General features: G+C 40.6%; 1 protein-coding gene across 2 annotated transcripts; it reads left to right on the plus strand.

The window, feature by feature from the left end:
• Window positions 1-1,947: 1,947 nt before the first annotated feature.
• On the plus strand, window positions 1,948-14,968 carry stra6 (signaling receptor and transporter of retinol STRA6). 2 transcript variants are annotated; one of them, XM_028431062.1, is made up of 18 exons: window positions 1,948-2,081; window positions 4,825-5,237; window positions 6,122-6,188; window positions 6,826-6,908; window positions 7,368-7,501; window positions 7,940-8,106; window positions 8,710-8,835; window positions 9,449-9,519; window positions 10,114-10,193; window positions 10,634-10,695; window positions 10,955-11,117; window positions 11,247-11,322; window positions 11,672-11,805; window positions 12,008-12,125; window positions 12,337-12,438; window positions 12,527-12,690; window positions 13,196-13,333; window positions 14,213-14,968. In XM_028431062.1, the coding sequence occupies exons 2-18, from the start codon at window positions 5,167-5,169 to the stop codon at window positions 14,449-14,451; spliced, it is 1,995 nt and encodes a 664-aa protein (XP_028286863.1). In that variant the 5' UTR covers window positions 1,948-2,081; window positions 4,825-5,166; the 3' UTR covers window positions 14,452-14,968. The 2 variants fall into 2 exon arrangements, with proteins under 2 accessions (XP_028286863.1, XP_028286864.1); XM_028431063.1 differs by lacking the exon at window positions 1,948-2,081 and adding an exon at window positions 2,168-2,258.
• The last annotated feature ends 246 nt before the right edge of the window (window positions 14,969-15,214 follow it).

Below are 15,214 nucleotides of genomic sequence, written 5' to 3' on the forward strand. Positions count from 1 at the left end.
GGATCATTGATTATGACAGAGGCAGTGCAGCAGACTGAGCGGGAGAAAAATATCCCCAGTAATTAGCCGCTACCGGCTCCGCCACCACCACCACCCCCTCACCCCCCCGCACCCAGGAGGCCATGATTTAATATTGAGGCAATATTACTCACTGTTACTCAATTTGAATTGACTTTACCGACAATGAAAATGTTAATATTTATGGTGCACAAAATAAATTTCATTTCATTTTGATTTATTTATCCAAGGATAATTTACGTCAAATGCACTGAAAAATTTAAAAAAGTTACATTTAAATATGTGCCACAGATTACGTGCTGTTGTTCCTCTGTCTAAAATCAGCTGTGACAGTACATTGCATGTTTTTCACAATAAAATGAGGAGTCAGCAAGTTAATAATTATGACTGCTGCATGCTTCATCTGTTTACTTTCCCAACAGTCACTTTGGTTAGTGTGAAGAAACTGAAGGTGTACTCACTAGTTTGTATGAAAAGGTCAGAAGACGGCCATCTTGGTGCGGTGTCTGAGCTCATCCAAGGTCACACAGAAGAAGAAGCTATACAGCAATGGACAAACAGCCCTGTGAGTGGTAAAGGTTCAGAATAAAAAAACAAGCTTCTGATAAGATCACATATGCTCGCAGTGGCTAGTTCTACAGTTGGTTCTTTATCTGCACCATTATGTTGCATATGTTGTTGCAACTTAAGCCCTTTGTGTGAAAGGAGGAGGTTAACACAGAGCTACTCCTTAATCCAGCTCTTACTTCATTTCTTCTCAATTACAAACATCACAAACTAAGCTGGTGTCTTTTTGTTTTGTTGTGCATTTTAAAGGACATCCCCTATGCCTGCCTGCTTTTCACACTGTGGACGATTCAGTTTGCTAGACAATGAGACCAAATTTACACGGGCAACTGTAAAAACTGAGACTTTTCCCTTCCTTTCATTTACTCATAAACGGAGTTTTCACCTCTGAAAATGATTCTTTCTAAAAATTCTGGCAAAAGTGGAGATTTTGGAAAACCCAGCATTCGCGTTTGAATGTAAACTGACAAAAACTGAGATAAACTGAGTTGGTGGCAATCTGTGCGTCAGTTGGTGCGACCTTTTTTGTGTAGTACAGCTGCCAGAGCAGGCTGTAGTCTAGTAATGGAAGCATTCCGGGTAGCGTTTGCATTTCTGTTGGTGTAAACAGTTTTTACGTCTTTGCATTTGCAAATACAGCTCCTCTTACTATGTAGAGGATCAGAGACATGTTAGTTTTCCAGGTTCAGCAATTTTGGAAGAAGCTTCTGATTGGCTTGCATGCCTTTCTCCTTCTTCCTACACTGCCACCCACAGACTTGGTGTAGTTATGATGGCTCTTGGGAGCGTATTTATGCAGGTTAATGTAAACGGAAACTTTTTTGAAAACCATGATGTGTGCACAATGTTATTTTGGAAAACGGAGGGAAGGAAATATTCATTTTTACAGATACCCGTGTATGTGGAAACAGGGTCTAAACTACATCACCAGGTCAGACTGTGTCTTTAGGTGATCATAAGGAGCTTGGCTTCATTCTAAACTTCACTTTTAGCAAATCAGCCCCATCTCAACCATCCCTCCTGGACTTTCCTGCATTGTGACAACACTATTTTCAATTTTACACACTTGATACAGCAGCACTTCCCTTCTAAGATATGACATGTCGACAGATCAAAAATCCCAGCAGGTTTCCACAGAAATCAGTAACATTAGGACACACATGACCTAAATTTTAACCAATAATGCACACCCAAATAACAAAAGAATTCAGATTGCAGATTATAACTTGACCACCTCTATATGTTTCACAACTGCTGCTTTTAACACTCACTCTGCATGCAGCTGCACTTTTATGATGCTGTTACCACAACAAGATAGACACAGTTCAAAGTCCCAACTTCACACCACATGGCTTCCAGGCAAAAAAAAACACAAGGTGCTCTTCAGTCTTTTTGTTTGTGCAACTATTGATCATCTCCACGGTCAATGCATAGAAAAACCTGATGAAGACTCAGATTATTTGAAGTTCTCCAATCTCAGAGAGACAAAACACAAGGTAAGAGCCAAATTTTGAGCTGGTTTCAGAGGACTTTGTTGGACAGTCTACAGTCTGATACGTTAGAGAAATGAGGGGCCAAACTGTGATGCGCAAAATGGAATATAAATAGCCCACTAATTCTCAGCTTTGGCCTTCCACGCCTCCCCGGAGCTGCAGCACACCCACATGTGGTCGGTAAGTAAACCATTGTGCATTAAAGTTGATAAAAAACCGATCAGCTGCTGCAGCCGGATGAGACAAAAAACACACAATAAAACCTCACCTGGCGTCAAACTTTGCCGTGACAGACTTAAACAGGGAAGTGCACACGCCACGCGAGCAGGTGGTTAGCCTACCTGGCGTGGCTCTCCTCGGGCTGACGGTGTCTTTGTTTAGAAGATCAAGCTCAGCTTCAAAGGGTTAAAATCTGTTCAGTGATGTCTGTTTGAAACTGAACCCGAGCAGCTGCACGGAAAGCGACAGCGGACATGCATGGGAAGCAGCACGGCGACAACAGAGAGGAGGTCCTGATATTGTTATGGTCAAAGAGAATTTTTCATCTGACATTTATTTGTAAACTGAACGATTCAGTCAAAAAATATCAACACATGAATCGAATCGTTAGGTTCAGCAGCCTGTATCAGGCCCTGTAGATGAAGCCCTGAATATGTCATGTGAAATATGACCGGATTCATCTTTGCACTGGAGACAGGGTCTCCTCCTCTGTGATGGCCTCTGTTGACACTGATACTTCTTTTCTTTTTTCCCCCTCTTATCTCCATCTCTGTACTCATTAGGGGTTTCAATTTGGTTTTTATTTACTTCATCACAAAGTCATCACAACCTTGTGGGTGCTTCAAAGACAGGCAAAGGTTGGGAGTCATGGCATCCTTTCACACAAAGTCCTGTGCTGCATGCAGTCCCTGTGTAGCTGTAGTCTTCCTTGACAGATATACGTATATAATATTAAGCTCTGGAGGTATTGATGGACAGTCTCAGAATGGGTTAGTAAATCATATTGTTGTCCTTCTCAAAGGACAAACATGTTTCCTACAAAAAAAAAAGGCTTTTGAGCTGATTTCCTGCACCTGATACAAGTGAACTGTCTGCCCCAATCAAACGGCCTCTGTGTTGTGTAAGCATTCTTTGTTCAGTGACCCCTTTATTTTTGCCGGGTTGCTTTTTCTTTGGGAGCACATTTTAATTTGGTGAGATTTGAGCAGATTTGGTGGCATAGCCTACTATGCTTGAGAAACTGTTTTCTCAAGAGCGCTGGAAAGGAAATGTTTGTGTCATTTGCACAAGTTGTGCGACCGTAATCGGACTGTAATCTTGCGTAATGAGTGCACGCTGACACGGAGGCACTGTTGCAGAACCGACTTAGTCCGAACCACCTGCAGCTGGCCGCAGGAAGAGATCCCTGCAAGCATAATGACTGGGATATACTGTCAGCTTAGTGAAATGTAGGGTGCTTTTTTTGTTTCTTTGTTCTGTTGCAAAAGAAAAATAATTGGATGTATAAGACTGACCCTTGACCCCTGTTTGTTTGTGAAGCACTCAAATAGTCGTGCTGTAGTTTAATCGAATGGTGGTAATGAAGCCCCAGAAATCTGGTGTGACAGACAGCTTTTCTTTTTGTCTGAGAGGATTTAATAAGTAAAGGAGATTTGTATTGACTCAGGAGTCCAGGCTTTACCAAGGATAAGACCCAGAGTGGTGTGATGCAACGAGGTTATGCTGTCATATGATACATAAGACATGTAAACAAACCAAACTGATTGTCAGAAACACACATGTTACATGGATAAAGGTCACCCTCATGGTTGAAAATTTAGCTTGACAAAGAACTAGTTTCTGTTGTTTGGCTGATCTTGAGAAGTTGCAGAAATATTAGAATGTTTTTCTTTGTCTTCTCATCAATAACACAGTAATTTTTATGTGATTAGATCTTTGTTGCAATAGATACTTCATAAAGAATGCAGGATTGTGACACATTTTTACTATTATCAAGTCTCCATTGTAAGTCCATAAACGTGGGAGTCACCTGTGCTTATTGTTAGACATAACCAGTGTATAAGATGACAAGAGACAACATAACTATGATACCAACATCTAGAAAAGATCAGATAAAGATCCGCTCCGGGCAGCATGACTGTACCTATTGTTAAATCCATTTTATTCACATAGGTATCTCATTATATTTCATCTCTTTCAGCACTACTTTTAAACAACATATCAAAATAATTTGATACATGAAAATGTACTTGGACACCTTTATCTAAATTTATCTGCAGAAGACAAAGTACTGAGTTGAATGAACTGCTGTGTGATCCTTATCAATGCGATGGGGCGGAGTTATGAGGTGATGTGAGGATCCAGGTAATAATACCTTCATCCTGCTTTATTTGGTTCCATGTTGCACCGATGATTCACTTGGATTTAGTTTGGGTAGTTTAACCTTTTGCAAATGTAGCTGAACCATGACTGCAAGGAACAACACGAGAATTTCCCTGTTATCAACATGGAAGTCCCGATAGCTCTGATAGGTGAGGCTCACTGCTCCCAGCCTACCCACACAGTCCGAGCTGCAGTTTTATAACTCTGCGCACCTGACTCATTCAAACTCTGGCCACCAGTCCAATAACACAACTCCAAAAGTAGATGTAATCCCTGTAAGCTGCAGGTGACCTTTCAGATTGGCCCAGACCTCCACATTTTTCCCTCTTTTCTCACACTGCCCCCCTCTTGCTCTCTTCCCCAGGGCTCCCAGTGTGGCAGCGACCCACAGCTGAAATAGGGCCTTTGCAGGGTGGAGGCAGCAGGCTGCAGCCAGGACCTGTCACATTACTCTCAACTTCACAGTGGGACCAGGGCACCTGAATACAGGCTGTGAGGGAGGGTAGCAGCGTGTGAGTGAGAGTAGACCAGGGAAAGCAGGACACCGCTGCACAGCAACAGAGTCCACTGTGGGACGTGGGAGACACTTTGTTTCCCCCGCAAGAGAAGCGGATCGCAAGTGTGTGTCGCCGGAAGTTTGTGTTCAATTTTGTACACTGTAGCTGCTTTTTGAGACGTGGGATCTGTTTGACAAAGAGGAACCACAATGGACAAGGATGCTCTGCTGGACTATGAATACCCAGACATGGGTCCTCCGCCAAAGAAAATTGAAGCTGAGTAAGTACACACCAACTTTAGCTCTTACACTTTCTTCTCTGTTTTTACTTTGCCACACTTTCATTCTTATTTGTAGCTCCATTGTGGTTTTTTTTTTGAGTATGCATATTTTTGCTGTGAGCAAAATCTCTCTCATTGAGATATTAGGTGTCACTTGGCACACATCTGCAGCGCCACTGTCAGTGTGTGGTCTTGTTTCACTTCATATTATTTCTAGCTGGTTGTTGTGGAGACCAGTGGGTTTTGACACTCTTTAAGCAGATTGAGCATTTTACAGTAAATATTTGTCACCCACTAATTGTTTTTGTTTTCTTACACCTTACACCAACATGTCACTGATACAGAACCCTTAATGGAAAAATATGGATGTTTAATAATGGAATCAGATTAACAAGTTCACAAACTTAAGATGGAAAAAGCTATAGTGTTTAGAGAGTTGTGGCATCTACTTTGCAAATGTTTTTTGAAGTTTGACACATTGTTTGGACAGGTTAGATATATTAAAGCATCCATTCCGGAGGCTGCCAACTCTGTGTTCACAAATGATGCAATGTTGTCTTAAAATAGGCCCCCACACCTAAAGCTGTTGGTGTTTGAGGCCTTCTCTGAATTGTCGTTAGTACCCCATGACCAGGCATTCCTGCTTTTCCAGTGCAAAGGAACATGAACATAGGCATTTGTTGTTTCCCTGTGTCACGCTGATACCAATCCGTTTAAATGCAAATCTCTGCTGCAAGGATTTCAGCTACCAAGTTTCCAGCTACAAATAGGCCTGACAGTGACGTGTGAATAGTTTAGCGAGGTATACTGAAGGTCAGATTAAAGACTCCGATTGCGCATTTTGCTCATGTGCAAATTCATGTTTTGTTCCTTTCTTTTTGTAGAGTAATCCCTCCATGTGACCCCACTGCTGATGACAAGCTCTATCATATATGCATCACTGCAATATCTGTAAGTCCCGGTGGATCAATCACATTACACTGTCATTCATTCACTACTAACACACATAATAACGTGCTGCATGCAGATATATTTCCTTTGATAATGATATGTGGAGCTGTGAAGTTAGATTGGCCCTTTGTAAAGCAAAAATAAAATAAGCTTACCTCCGGGTATTTCTTTAAACACCTAAATCATTTAAAATCAATCACATAATTGCATAAATGTATGACATACTGTCTTCTGAATATATTGGGCAGAAGAACTGCCTGATTAATTCACCTAAAACACACTAATTAAGCAACACAAATGCACAATGAGCACATAATAACCTTCTTTATTGTTGCTAATGAATGCACATAATATATTTAGCGTCCCCCCCTGTCTTGTTAACATAATGATGTTATTTGGTGGTCCGGACCGGCACAATTTAAAGCCAGGCATTCCTCCCGTCCCCATGTTTCCTAAATGTGTCACAGGTCACAGCAGGTCATTGAGCTCTCACTGGTCAGTGATCCTGACTGATGACAGTTCTTTCAGACCATGTCCGTGGGGAACACTAATGAGAATCCCGTCTTTTATACACACTGCTGAACAGGGAGTCAACTGCAGCTGAACATGAGGCTAACTGTTGCTTCTTCTCCTCCAGCTTGTTGTCATGCTGATCCTCGCCATCTTAGCCAGGCGTATGAAAGTGGGCGACAGACAGAAAGGACTACTAGGCCTACTCAGGTGAGGCTCTTTTTACTGTGTCTTATGTTTTCATACACTTTGTGAGAATGAATAGCTTCCAGAACCATATTGATGTTTTTACACATTGTAGTACAGTAGTTGTTTAATTGCTTATTAGGTCAGTTGTCAGATCAAAGTGTGGTGGTTGTTGAGGTTGCATCAGTATAGGTATTTAGTCTTAAAAATAGACTTTAAATGGTTAAGATTATATGTCTCAAAATGTGGAATAATACTGTTATGGCTCATTGGCCCGCAGATAAAACCCTGAGTGTGATTATGGACTCTGTGACCAAGCCAGCCTAAAGACACAGAGTGTAATTCCGTGCAGTGCTTAGTTATGAATGGAAGTCAAAGGCAGACAGATCTATAGTAATGTATTATCTAAAAGTGTTTTATCTAGGTGTAAGTCCGATAACATGTGAGCTCTAAATACCTGCTGCTACCTGCTTTATTTCACAGTCCAGTCAACTTCCTGGACCATACGCAGCACAAGGGCCTGGCAGTGGCTGTGTTTGGAGTGCTTCTGTGCAAACTGTGGGGCCTGATCATATCGCCAAACCCCCTCCCCTTCACAGCAGACTCTGCGAACAAACGTGAGCTCGTCTTGGTTCCTCCAGCACTGACATCACACAGTCTGCATTCTTTTGCAAACTATAAAGCCCCCATACCTGTAAATTGTAATAATTTTACAGTAAAGGCAATGATTGAAGATTAGGTACTTATTATTATTATTAGTTAAATATCTTATATAAGTGGCATTAGCTGGCATCAAACAATGTGCTTTTATTATGATGTTTGTTAAATAAATGTTATATAACTGGATTATGTTGTGAATCAATTGAAATTAAGCTTTACAAGGAGCTTTGTGTCTGTTATTACATAAGAAATTATTACAAGGAGTCGCTCCGCTGCTACACAATCCCCAAACAGTTGAAGGTTCAGCAGCTGTTCAGGAAACGTTGTCCTCACTGAATCACGTGTACTTTCATCTTGATGCTCTTGGTTTTCACACACTTCTGTTGTGTTTGCAGAGAACTGGGTGATTCTGGGAGTCTTCTACTACCCCGCACTATACTACCCTCTCCTGGCATGTGGCACTTTACATAATAAAGTTGGCTATGTACTCGGCAGCCTCTTGTCATGGACGCATTTTGGCATCCTGGTGTGGCAGAAAATTGACTGTCCCAAAACACCTTTGGTAAGCAAACCTTCACTTTTATTATCAAATGATGTCCAGTGTTTCTTTTATTGGAGTTTGTGACACTCACAGCCAGACAAAGCTGGTCTGTGCTACAAGATGAATTTTGAGATAGATCCATTTGGGGCTTTAAATCTTTCCCAGTCTCAGATTTGTGCTGCATCCAGGATTTTGGGGGGTTCTCAGTGCTATGAATAGCTGCAACTCAAAACCATTAGTTCCACTGTCTGTTGGTCTTAATCAAGGGGCTTCGTCACAGTAAATCACTTTAGTGTGTGTCAGTGAAACAGAAGACATCCAGGCTACACATTGTGTAATGGTTGTCTTTTTTAATAGTGCTGAATTGTATAAAACACATTTTATAATCCCCAGTGTTTGGTTCATTTCTACACAGACTCAGATGTTACACTGCGGTCAGTGCAGGTCTCAGGTCTTTGTGTTGTGTTAAGGGTCCCATTAGGCTAAGACATGGACTCTCTCTCTCCACAACACACACAAAGCCATTTCTGTCTGCTTTACTTGTCTCAGTACAAAATGTATTCCTACTGTGTTACTCCAAACAGGTTGCTAGGTGATTTAAAGTCTTCTTTTATTCCTTTGCAGATACACAAACACTACTCCCTCTTCTCTAGCCTGCCTCAGATAGCTTGCCTGGCATTCCTTAGTTTCCAGTATCCCCTCCTTCTCTTCAAGGGTTTAAAGGGCACTGAAAAGAACAATGCCACAGAGGTAAGTTTGGTGCAGTTGTTCCGACATGTGCGCTGCCTCTTTTGGCTTACTTGTATAACAAACACCAGAGTGTATATGATTGTAAGTCTGTGCTCACATAAGCTTGAACTAAAAAAAGGTTACCGAGACGCACATTTCATCTGAATCTGTGCACATGAGGAACCTGCATTAGCTGCCCACTAATCAGGCAGCTTACAGCATTCATTCAGCGTGGGCTGAGGGAAAATGTGCGGTCCAACACAGCACACCAGCGCCTTAATTTTAAGTAGATTTGACGTAATTGGTTTAGGTTATGTTCTTGATCAGATTATGAAAAGGTTGCCTTGTTTTTTTCACCAAGGAGACACAATGCAGTGTTTATTTGATGCTAATCTTGGAATGGGTGTTACAAAGCCAGCTGAGGCGATTGCCTGGAGTTTGAGACACCCCCCCTCCCTCCACCCCAGACTCATACACACTAATGTACCTGACACCATAAACCTCATCGTTAGGAGGATTTTTATTCATTTTTCTCTAATAACAAAATAAAGGTTAAATTTAGGCCACACTGAAATATCTATATCTGTGCATTTCCTACCTGCTTTTAACATTTCATTCATTTCTTAATCTCTAGGATCTCAGTAGCAGTTACTACAGAGACTATGTGAAAAAAATGCTCAATAAGAAGAAGGCTGCCAAACTCAGGTGAGCATTACAGTGTGCTAACAGACTTGATTTGCTGCTTTGTATCTACTGGAGCTGTGTCTCTACCGTTGACATGGGAATTAATCCCAAACCTTATTCACTCTGAGTAGACTCTGATGTTGGTGGATCTTAGTGTGTAAGGGGCTATGACATAAAGTGTACAAAATTACTCTATCCACCATTTGCTTGCAGGTATATTTGGTATGATAAAAAATGATTTGATATGTTAGAATTCTTAGTTGCAAAGAAGAATGAGCACTCTTAGTTGCACAGGATGAAAGGAACAAAGAAAACTCTAAAACATCTAAAGGGGACTGTTACCCGGAGGAAACCGGTTGAAGTGTCCTTGACATCCGATTAAAGAGAATCCCCAGAGTGAGGTCATCAGTACCTGGAATATTTTCAGAGGTCCTAACCACATTTCCTCATACAGTTAATGCAAATGACCACAGGGAAATTGTGAATTACAACCAGGAAATGAATGCAGTTCCTTTTCTGAACGTAGAAGCATAAAGTCTGCTCAGCTGTTACAGATGTTATGTTATGTAACGTCAAAGATAACTTGAAATGTTGCGTTATGTGTTACTGCCTCAGCACGTCGAGCGCAGACAAGCCCAAACTCCCACAAAGGATCATTGATGCTGTGAAGTCATACATTTATACACCAGAGGATGGTAAATATGTTGACTTAGTGTTTTTTTAATCTATATACATATATGTATGTACGTATGTATGTATGTACACACACACACGTTTATTTATATATATATATATATATATATATATATATAAATAAATATAAATATATATATATATATAAATAAACGTGTGTGTGTGTACATATATGTGTGTGTGTGTGTACATATATATATATATATATATATATATATATATATATATATATATATATATATATATATATATATATATATATATATATATATATATATGTATGTGTGTGTGTGTGTGTGTGTGTGTGTGTGTGTGTGTGTGTGTTAAGTATGAAAATACTTAATTATGTAAATAATGATTTTGTATGTTGAGATATATGTGTTAATATACATGATGCAGTAAAATGTGTTCATGTTATTAATGTAACTTTATTTTCCTGCAGCTTTCCGTTTTCCACTGAAGTTGGCCATATCTGGGGTTGTGTCTTCTATAACCCTGTATCAGGTAACCACCATGTGTTTTAATTATTTAGTGATAATAATTGCGGGTTTAATGTATCAGGTCCACTCCTTTATGCAGAATCCAGTGTTAAATCTTTATTAACTGAGCCAGAATATTATTATTATTAACTTCACTTGTCAGTGGCTTTAATGTTGGTGCTGATGAGTTAAGATCCGCCTAATTGTGAGCTGGTTGTGAGCACAGGCTAGTGTAGATTTGAACATTGTGTTGCCATGCTGACTATAGATTTATCTTTCCTCAGGTGGGTCTTCTATTGATCTCAGCCGTGGTGCCATCTCTCCAGATCGCCCGTTTGGGAGTTGACGAGGATGTTGCAAACCTTTTAGCTGGCTTCAAGATTATTCTGTCTCCAGACAAACATGAAGTGGTCCAGATAGTGGTTTACTACATGTGGTGTGTAGAAGGTGAGTGACAACAGGAAGTAGAAGCAGCCATTTAGTGGTATGAGCGAGTCCACAGGATGTATTATAAAATGGTTAATAAATAACATCTTTCCACAGTAAACAGTGTCATGTGCTGATTTTTCCCTGCAGTGTGCTATATTTCTGCGATGACCCTGTCTGGTTTGGTCAACCTGGCGATGCTCATGCGCTCAATGGTTCTGCATCGGTGAGTCTGAGAACAAAACAGCTCCTTTTTTTATTTCCTTTTCTATTGCCAATTGTCAAAATTTGCCTCCATCATTATAATGTTGTGGCTGTTATAGCGTAACAGAGCACTAATCATGCAGACAGAGAAGCATTTACTGCAATACAAAATGGCTATTAAGATAAGAAATGAATTACTGTGCTATTAGTAGAAATTATGTTGTGTTAAAAGGAAATTGGATTTCCAGTATTGAATGGCAGTTTGCCTCTAAATTACCTCCTCAATTTACTGTGTAATCCGTCCATTTAATGATGAGTCTGTTTATGCATCGCACAGCACTGCATTATGATGATTGTTTTTCCTTCTGTAGGTCAAATCTGAAAGGTCTGTACAGAGGAGATAGCTATAATGTTTACAACTGCCAGAGAAGTATCAGGGCTTCCCGGCCAGCGCTGGTCTGTTGGATGGGATACACCAGCTTCACGGCAGCTCACATCGCCATGGGTATGAATATGTTTAGTACTATGACTTTTAATGTTTATGTGGTTTGTTTTTTGGCTGAATTGTGTGTTTTATACTCTAAGAGGTAACCCATAGTATTTCTTTCCCCTATTGATGCCTCTGAGGTGTATCTACATATATCTTTCTAACGTCCCTAATGGCCCTGACTCACCTAGAGACATGTTCTCTGATCTTTCCTCTGCAGCCATGATGGTTCAGACTATGGTGTTCTTCCTCTGCCTTCTGATCGCCGTCTTCCTCGTCATTATGCCTGTCCTGCACCAACAGAATCTGATTCTCTTTCAGATCATTTGGGGCATGTGGTGAGCATATCTCCTGCTCATTAAGGCAGTTTTGACCATAAAAATAAGCATCCTAATGATACAGACCTCAGATGTCATCAACATGAATTCATTGTCTTAGTTCTGCTTTGTTTCACATCATTTCCTGTCATCAATTATTGTGTTTTGTGCCTTTGCTTTCTCTCTCTTTTTTATGGTAGGAAATGCTTGATTGTTTATTTTTTCCTTGCAGGCCCTTTTGGCTGATGATTCTCCTGGCTGTGCTGATTCAACACATCACTGCCAGGTTTTGCTTCATCAAAAAAATAGCAGGGACACAAGACCTAAACAACAGGTAAATACTGTATTTGTTTGTATAACTACTTGTGTCTGTATGTGTTTTATGTCGTGAATGTTTAATGCATTCATACTTTATCTCACAGGGGTAACCTGTTCCTGCTGACATACCTGCTGTTTCCGGTCAACGTCCTGATCGGGGTGCTACTGGCGCTCTGGCGCATGATCATCACAGCCCTGTTTAACATCGTCCACATGGGACGCACAGACATCAGCCTCCTTAACCGCAATGTGGAGCCATTTGACCCTGGTGAGGCAGACCTTGTGCACTATGCTCTACAGTCACATGACCAGATTTATTATCCACAGTTAAGGATGAAACCAGATCTGCTAATCTTTTTTTTTTTACATTTACACATTTCTTTTTGCTCAGACACACAGTGTTAACATATTAATAGCTGCTAACGGTTGCAGGTGAACTGTGCTCTTTTATTCCACACAGGCATCAAGGGAAGCAATTTTCTACGAGCAAATGCACTTTGTGACACTTTATCCCACTACCAGCTCACTGCAGCTCGAATGATATCTGTATTCTGTGCAGTGCAGTGACTCTAATTGCATACCGATCTCTAAAATGGTTGCAGATTTAGGACATCTGTTGTCAGGAAAAGCAGGTGGTTTAAAAAAAAGAAGAAGTGTGATTGTACAACCATTATGTGTGATTGCCCCAAAGCCAACATGGGGTGCAGTCCAATGTGTTTATTGCTTTTGCACGGTCAGACTGACACCCCCCCTCTTGTGTCTGTCTGCTGCAGCCTACCGCTGCTATGCTCATTATCTGAAGATTGAGGTGAGCCAATCTCACCCCGTGATGAAGGCCTTCTGCGGGATACTGCTACAGACTGTGGGCCAGGACAGCAGAGCCGGGCAGAGGACACGGGATGCTGAAGAGGGTCTGTAGCACAAAACCCATACCACACTGTTACGACAATAAAGATAATATCAGCTCAATATCTGCATTTAAAGGCGCGGTGGCATCTTTAATTTCTCCTGAGATTTACTTGCGGGTCAGCCTAACACATAATCAGATCATAACACTGTCTTGCACGCACAGACCAAATGAAAGCCTCATAGTTCTGATTTAATATGCTGGCAGCAAATTGAGTCTCAGTATGGAATAATTTACAGTCCTGCTGCTGGTTGTAATCATATCTGTCATAACTGTCCTCATGGCTCTGATCCCTCGTCATTGTCACTAAAAGACACTGCAGCTGCTGCCAGAAATGTTCTTTTACCAACACAGAAGAAGTCTCTACATGTTTTCTTTAGAATATTGAAGTAAACGGACTGCTGCTTTGAATGACACTCGCCCATTCAGGTGGTGACAGTTGGACATATTTTATAGCGAGACATTAGCAGGACTCATTGGATGTTATGGAATCTGGGCACAGCTGAGCACAATTACAAAAGTGCTGTGGAGATGTTGCTTGTTTGCATCCACAAAACAATGCATTATCAGGAATAATCTATTGTTTTACTGAGATTATTCCTCCAGTCACTGATTACACATATGAGCTACACTAATTGCCTGTTACATATTCATGTAGCCCAAGGGGCTTAAGCTTTCAGTGTGTTAATGGCAAGCTCGATATGCTCCCACCATGCTTAGAGGATTAAGATATGATTGCTTTCTATTATTACTATTTTTGTAGTATCTTGCTGTCCTGGGTGGCCAAAACTCATTTACTCTTTCAGTTAGAATGGAAATGTTGTCTACATTTCTCTTGTGTATATATGACATTCATTTTTGGTGATGTTTTGAATGTCCTCAGGGATCCAGCTGGTCCAGCAGGAGAAGAAACAGCACAAAGTGTCCAGTGCTAAGAGAGCCCTCGGGCACTGGCAGCTCCTGTACACCCTGGTCAACAACCCGTCCCTGGTGGGCACCCGGAAGCACTTCCGGCGTCAGACCACGGAGAGCTTTCTGAATGGAAGCCTTAACCGTAGCACCAAGGAGGGGAGCAAAAAGGAGGCAACAGCTAAGGAGGCCGAGGCCGCTGCCAGCAACTGAACAAGAACCACGACCCTGATTGTGTCTCATTGGGTTTGAGTCAAACACTATTTATTCAAACCTGAAATAAGTGCATTAAAGTTTAGTGCCTCTTGTAGATATATTCAACAAGCCCTGATTGTCTGGGTGGAGTCCTCTCTGTGCTCCACATGTTGTCCAGGCCTTCAGTCTCCAGTCTGATAAGAAAGCTTGTGTCTACACTCATTGAATATACAGCTTTGTTTTGTTTTGGGATTTGCACTCAACCTTAAGTTTAATCACACATTTCTCAAAATACATTGCAGATAATGCAAATTTAAACACGCGGATGTGCACTCCACTGAAACATCCTTTGAAAGAGGATATTTATATATAGAAAGAAAGAGACAATGTTTGACTATTTATAAATATACAAGATATATACTATTTTCATAGAGTATAGTACATTTTTCTTTTTTATTTCAGTTGTGCAGCCTAATTAATAACCTGTGGATAGGAAGAGATGGACCTGTATAGATGTGTGAAACCACTTGCTGCTAACGGCATTTTGTTGTCAGTGAAACCCTTTTCTGCTTCTCATCCTTTAAAATGGATACTTTTAAGTGAAAATATAAAAACATATCAGTTTTTCTGATTCCTGTGAAAAAATAAAACTAAAACAGAAATCAAATCACTTGTAATATTGTGTAACGTTTCATTTCAAATATTGATTCAAGCCTTTATAAATGTATTTTTTTAGTTGAAGTGAAAAATAAAAAACAAAAGCGAGATGGACTGGAAAATA

This window comes from Parambassis ranga, chromosome 19 (genome assembly GCF_900634625.1).
Source record: "Parambassis ranga chromosome 19, fParRan2.1, whole genome shotgun sequence".
Lineage (NCBI taxonomy): Eukaryota > Metazoa > Chordata > Actinopteri > Ambassidae > Parambassis > Parambassis ranga.

Excerpts from the sequence above, each read along its gene's own strand:
- stra6 (XM_028431062.1), top strand. The coding sequence starts at position 5,167 with ATGGACAAGGATGCTCTGCTGGACTATGAATACCCAGACATGGGTCCT. Across the intron at positions 5,238-6,121 it reads CCAAAGAAAATTGAAGCTGA|AGTAATCCCTCCATGTGACC; the intron begins GTAAGTACACAC and ends TTCTTTTTGTAG. Across the intron at positions 10,194-10,633 it reads CATTTATACACCAGAGGATG|CTTTCCGTTTTCCACTGAAG; the intron begins GTAAATATGTTG and ends ATTTTCCTGCAG.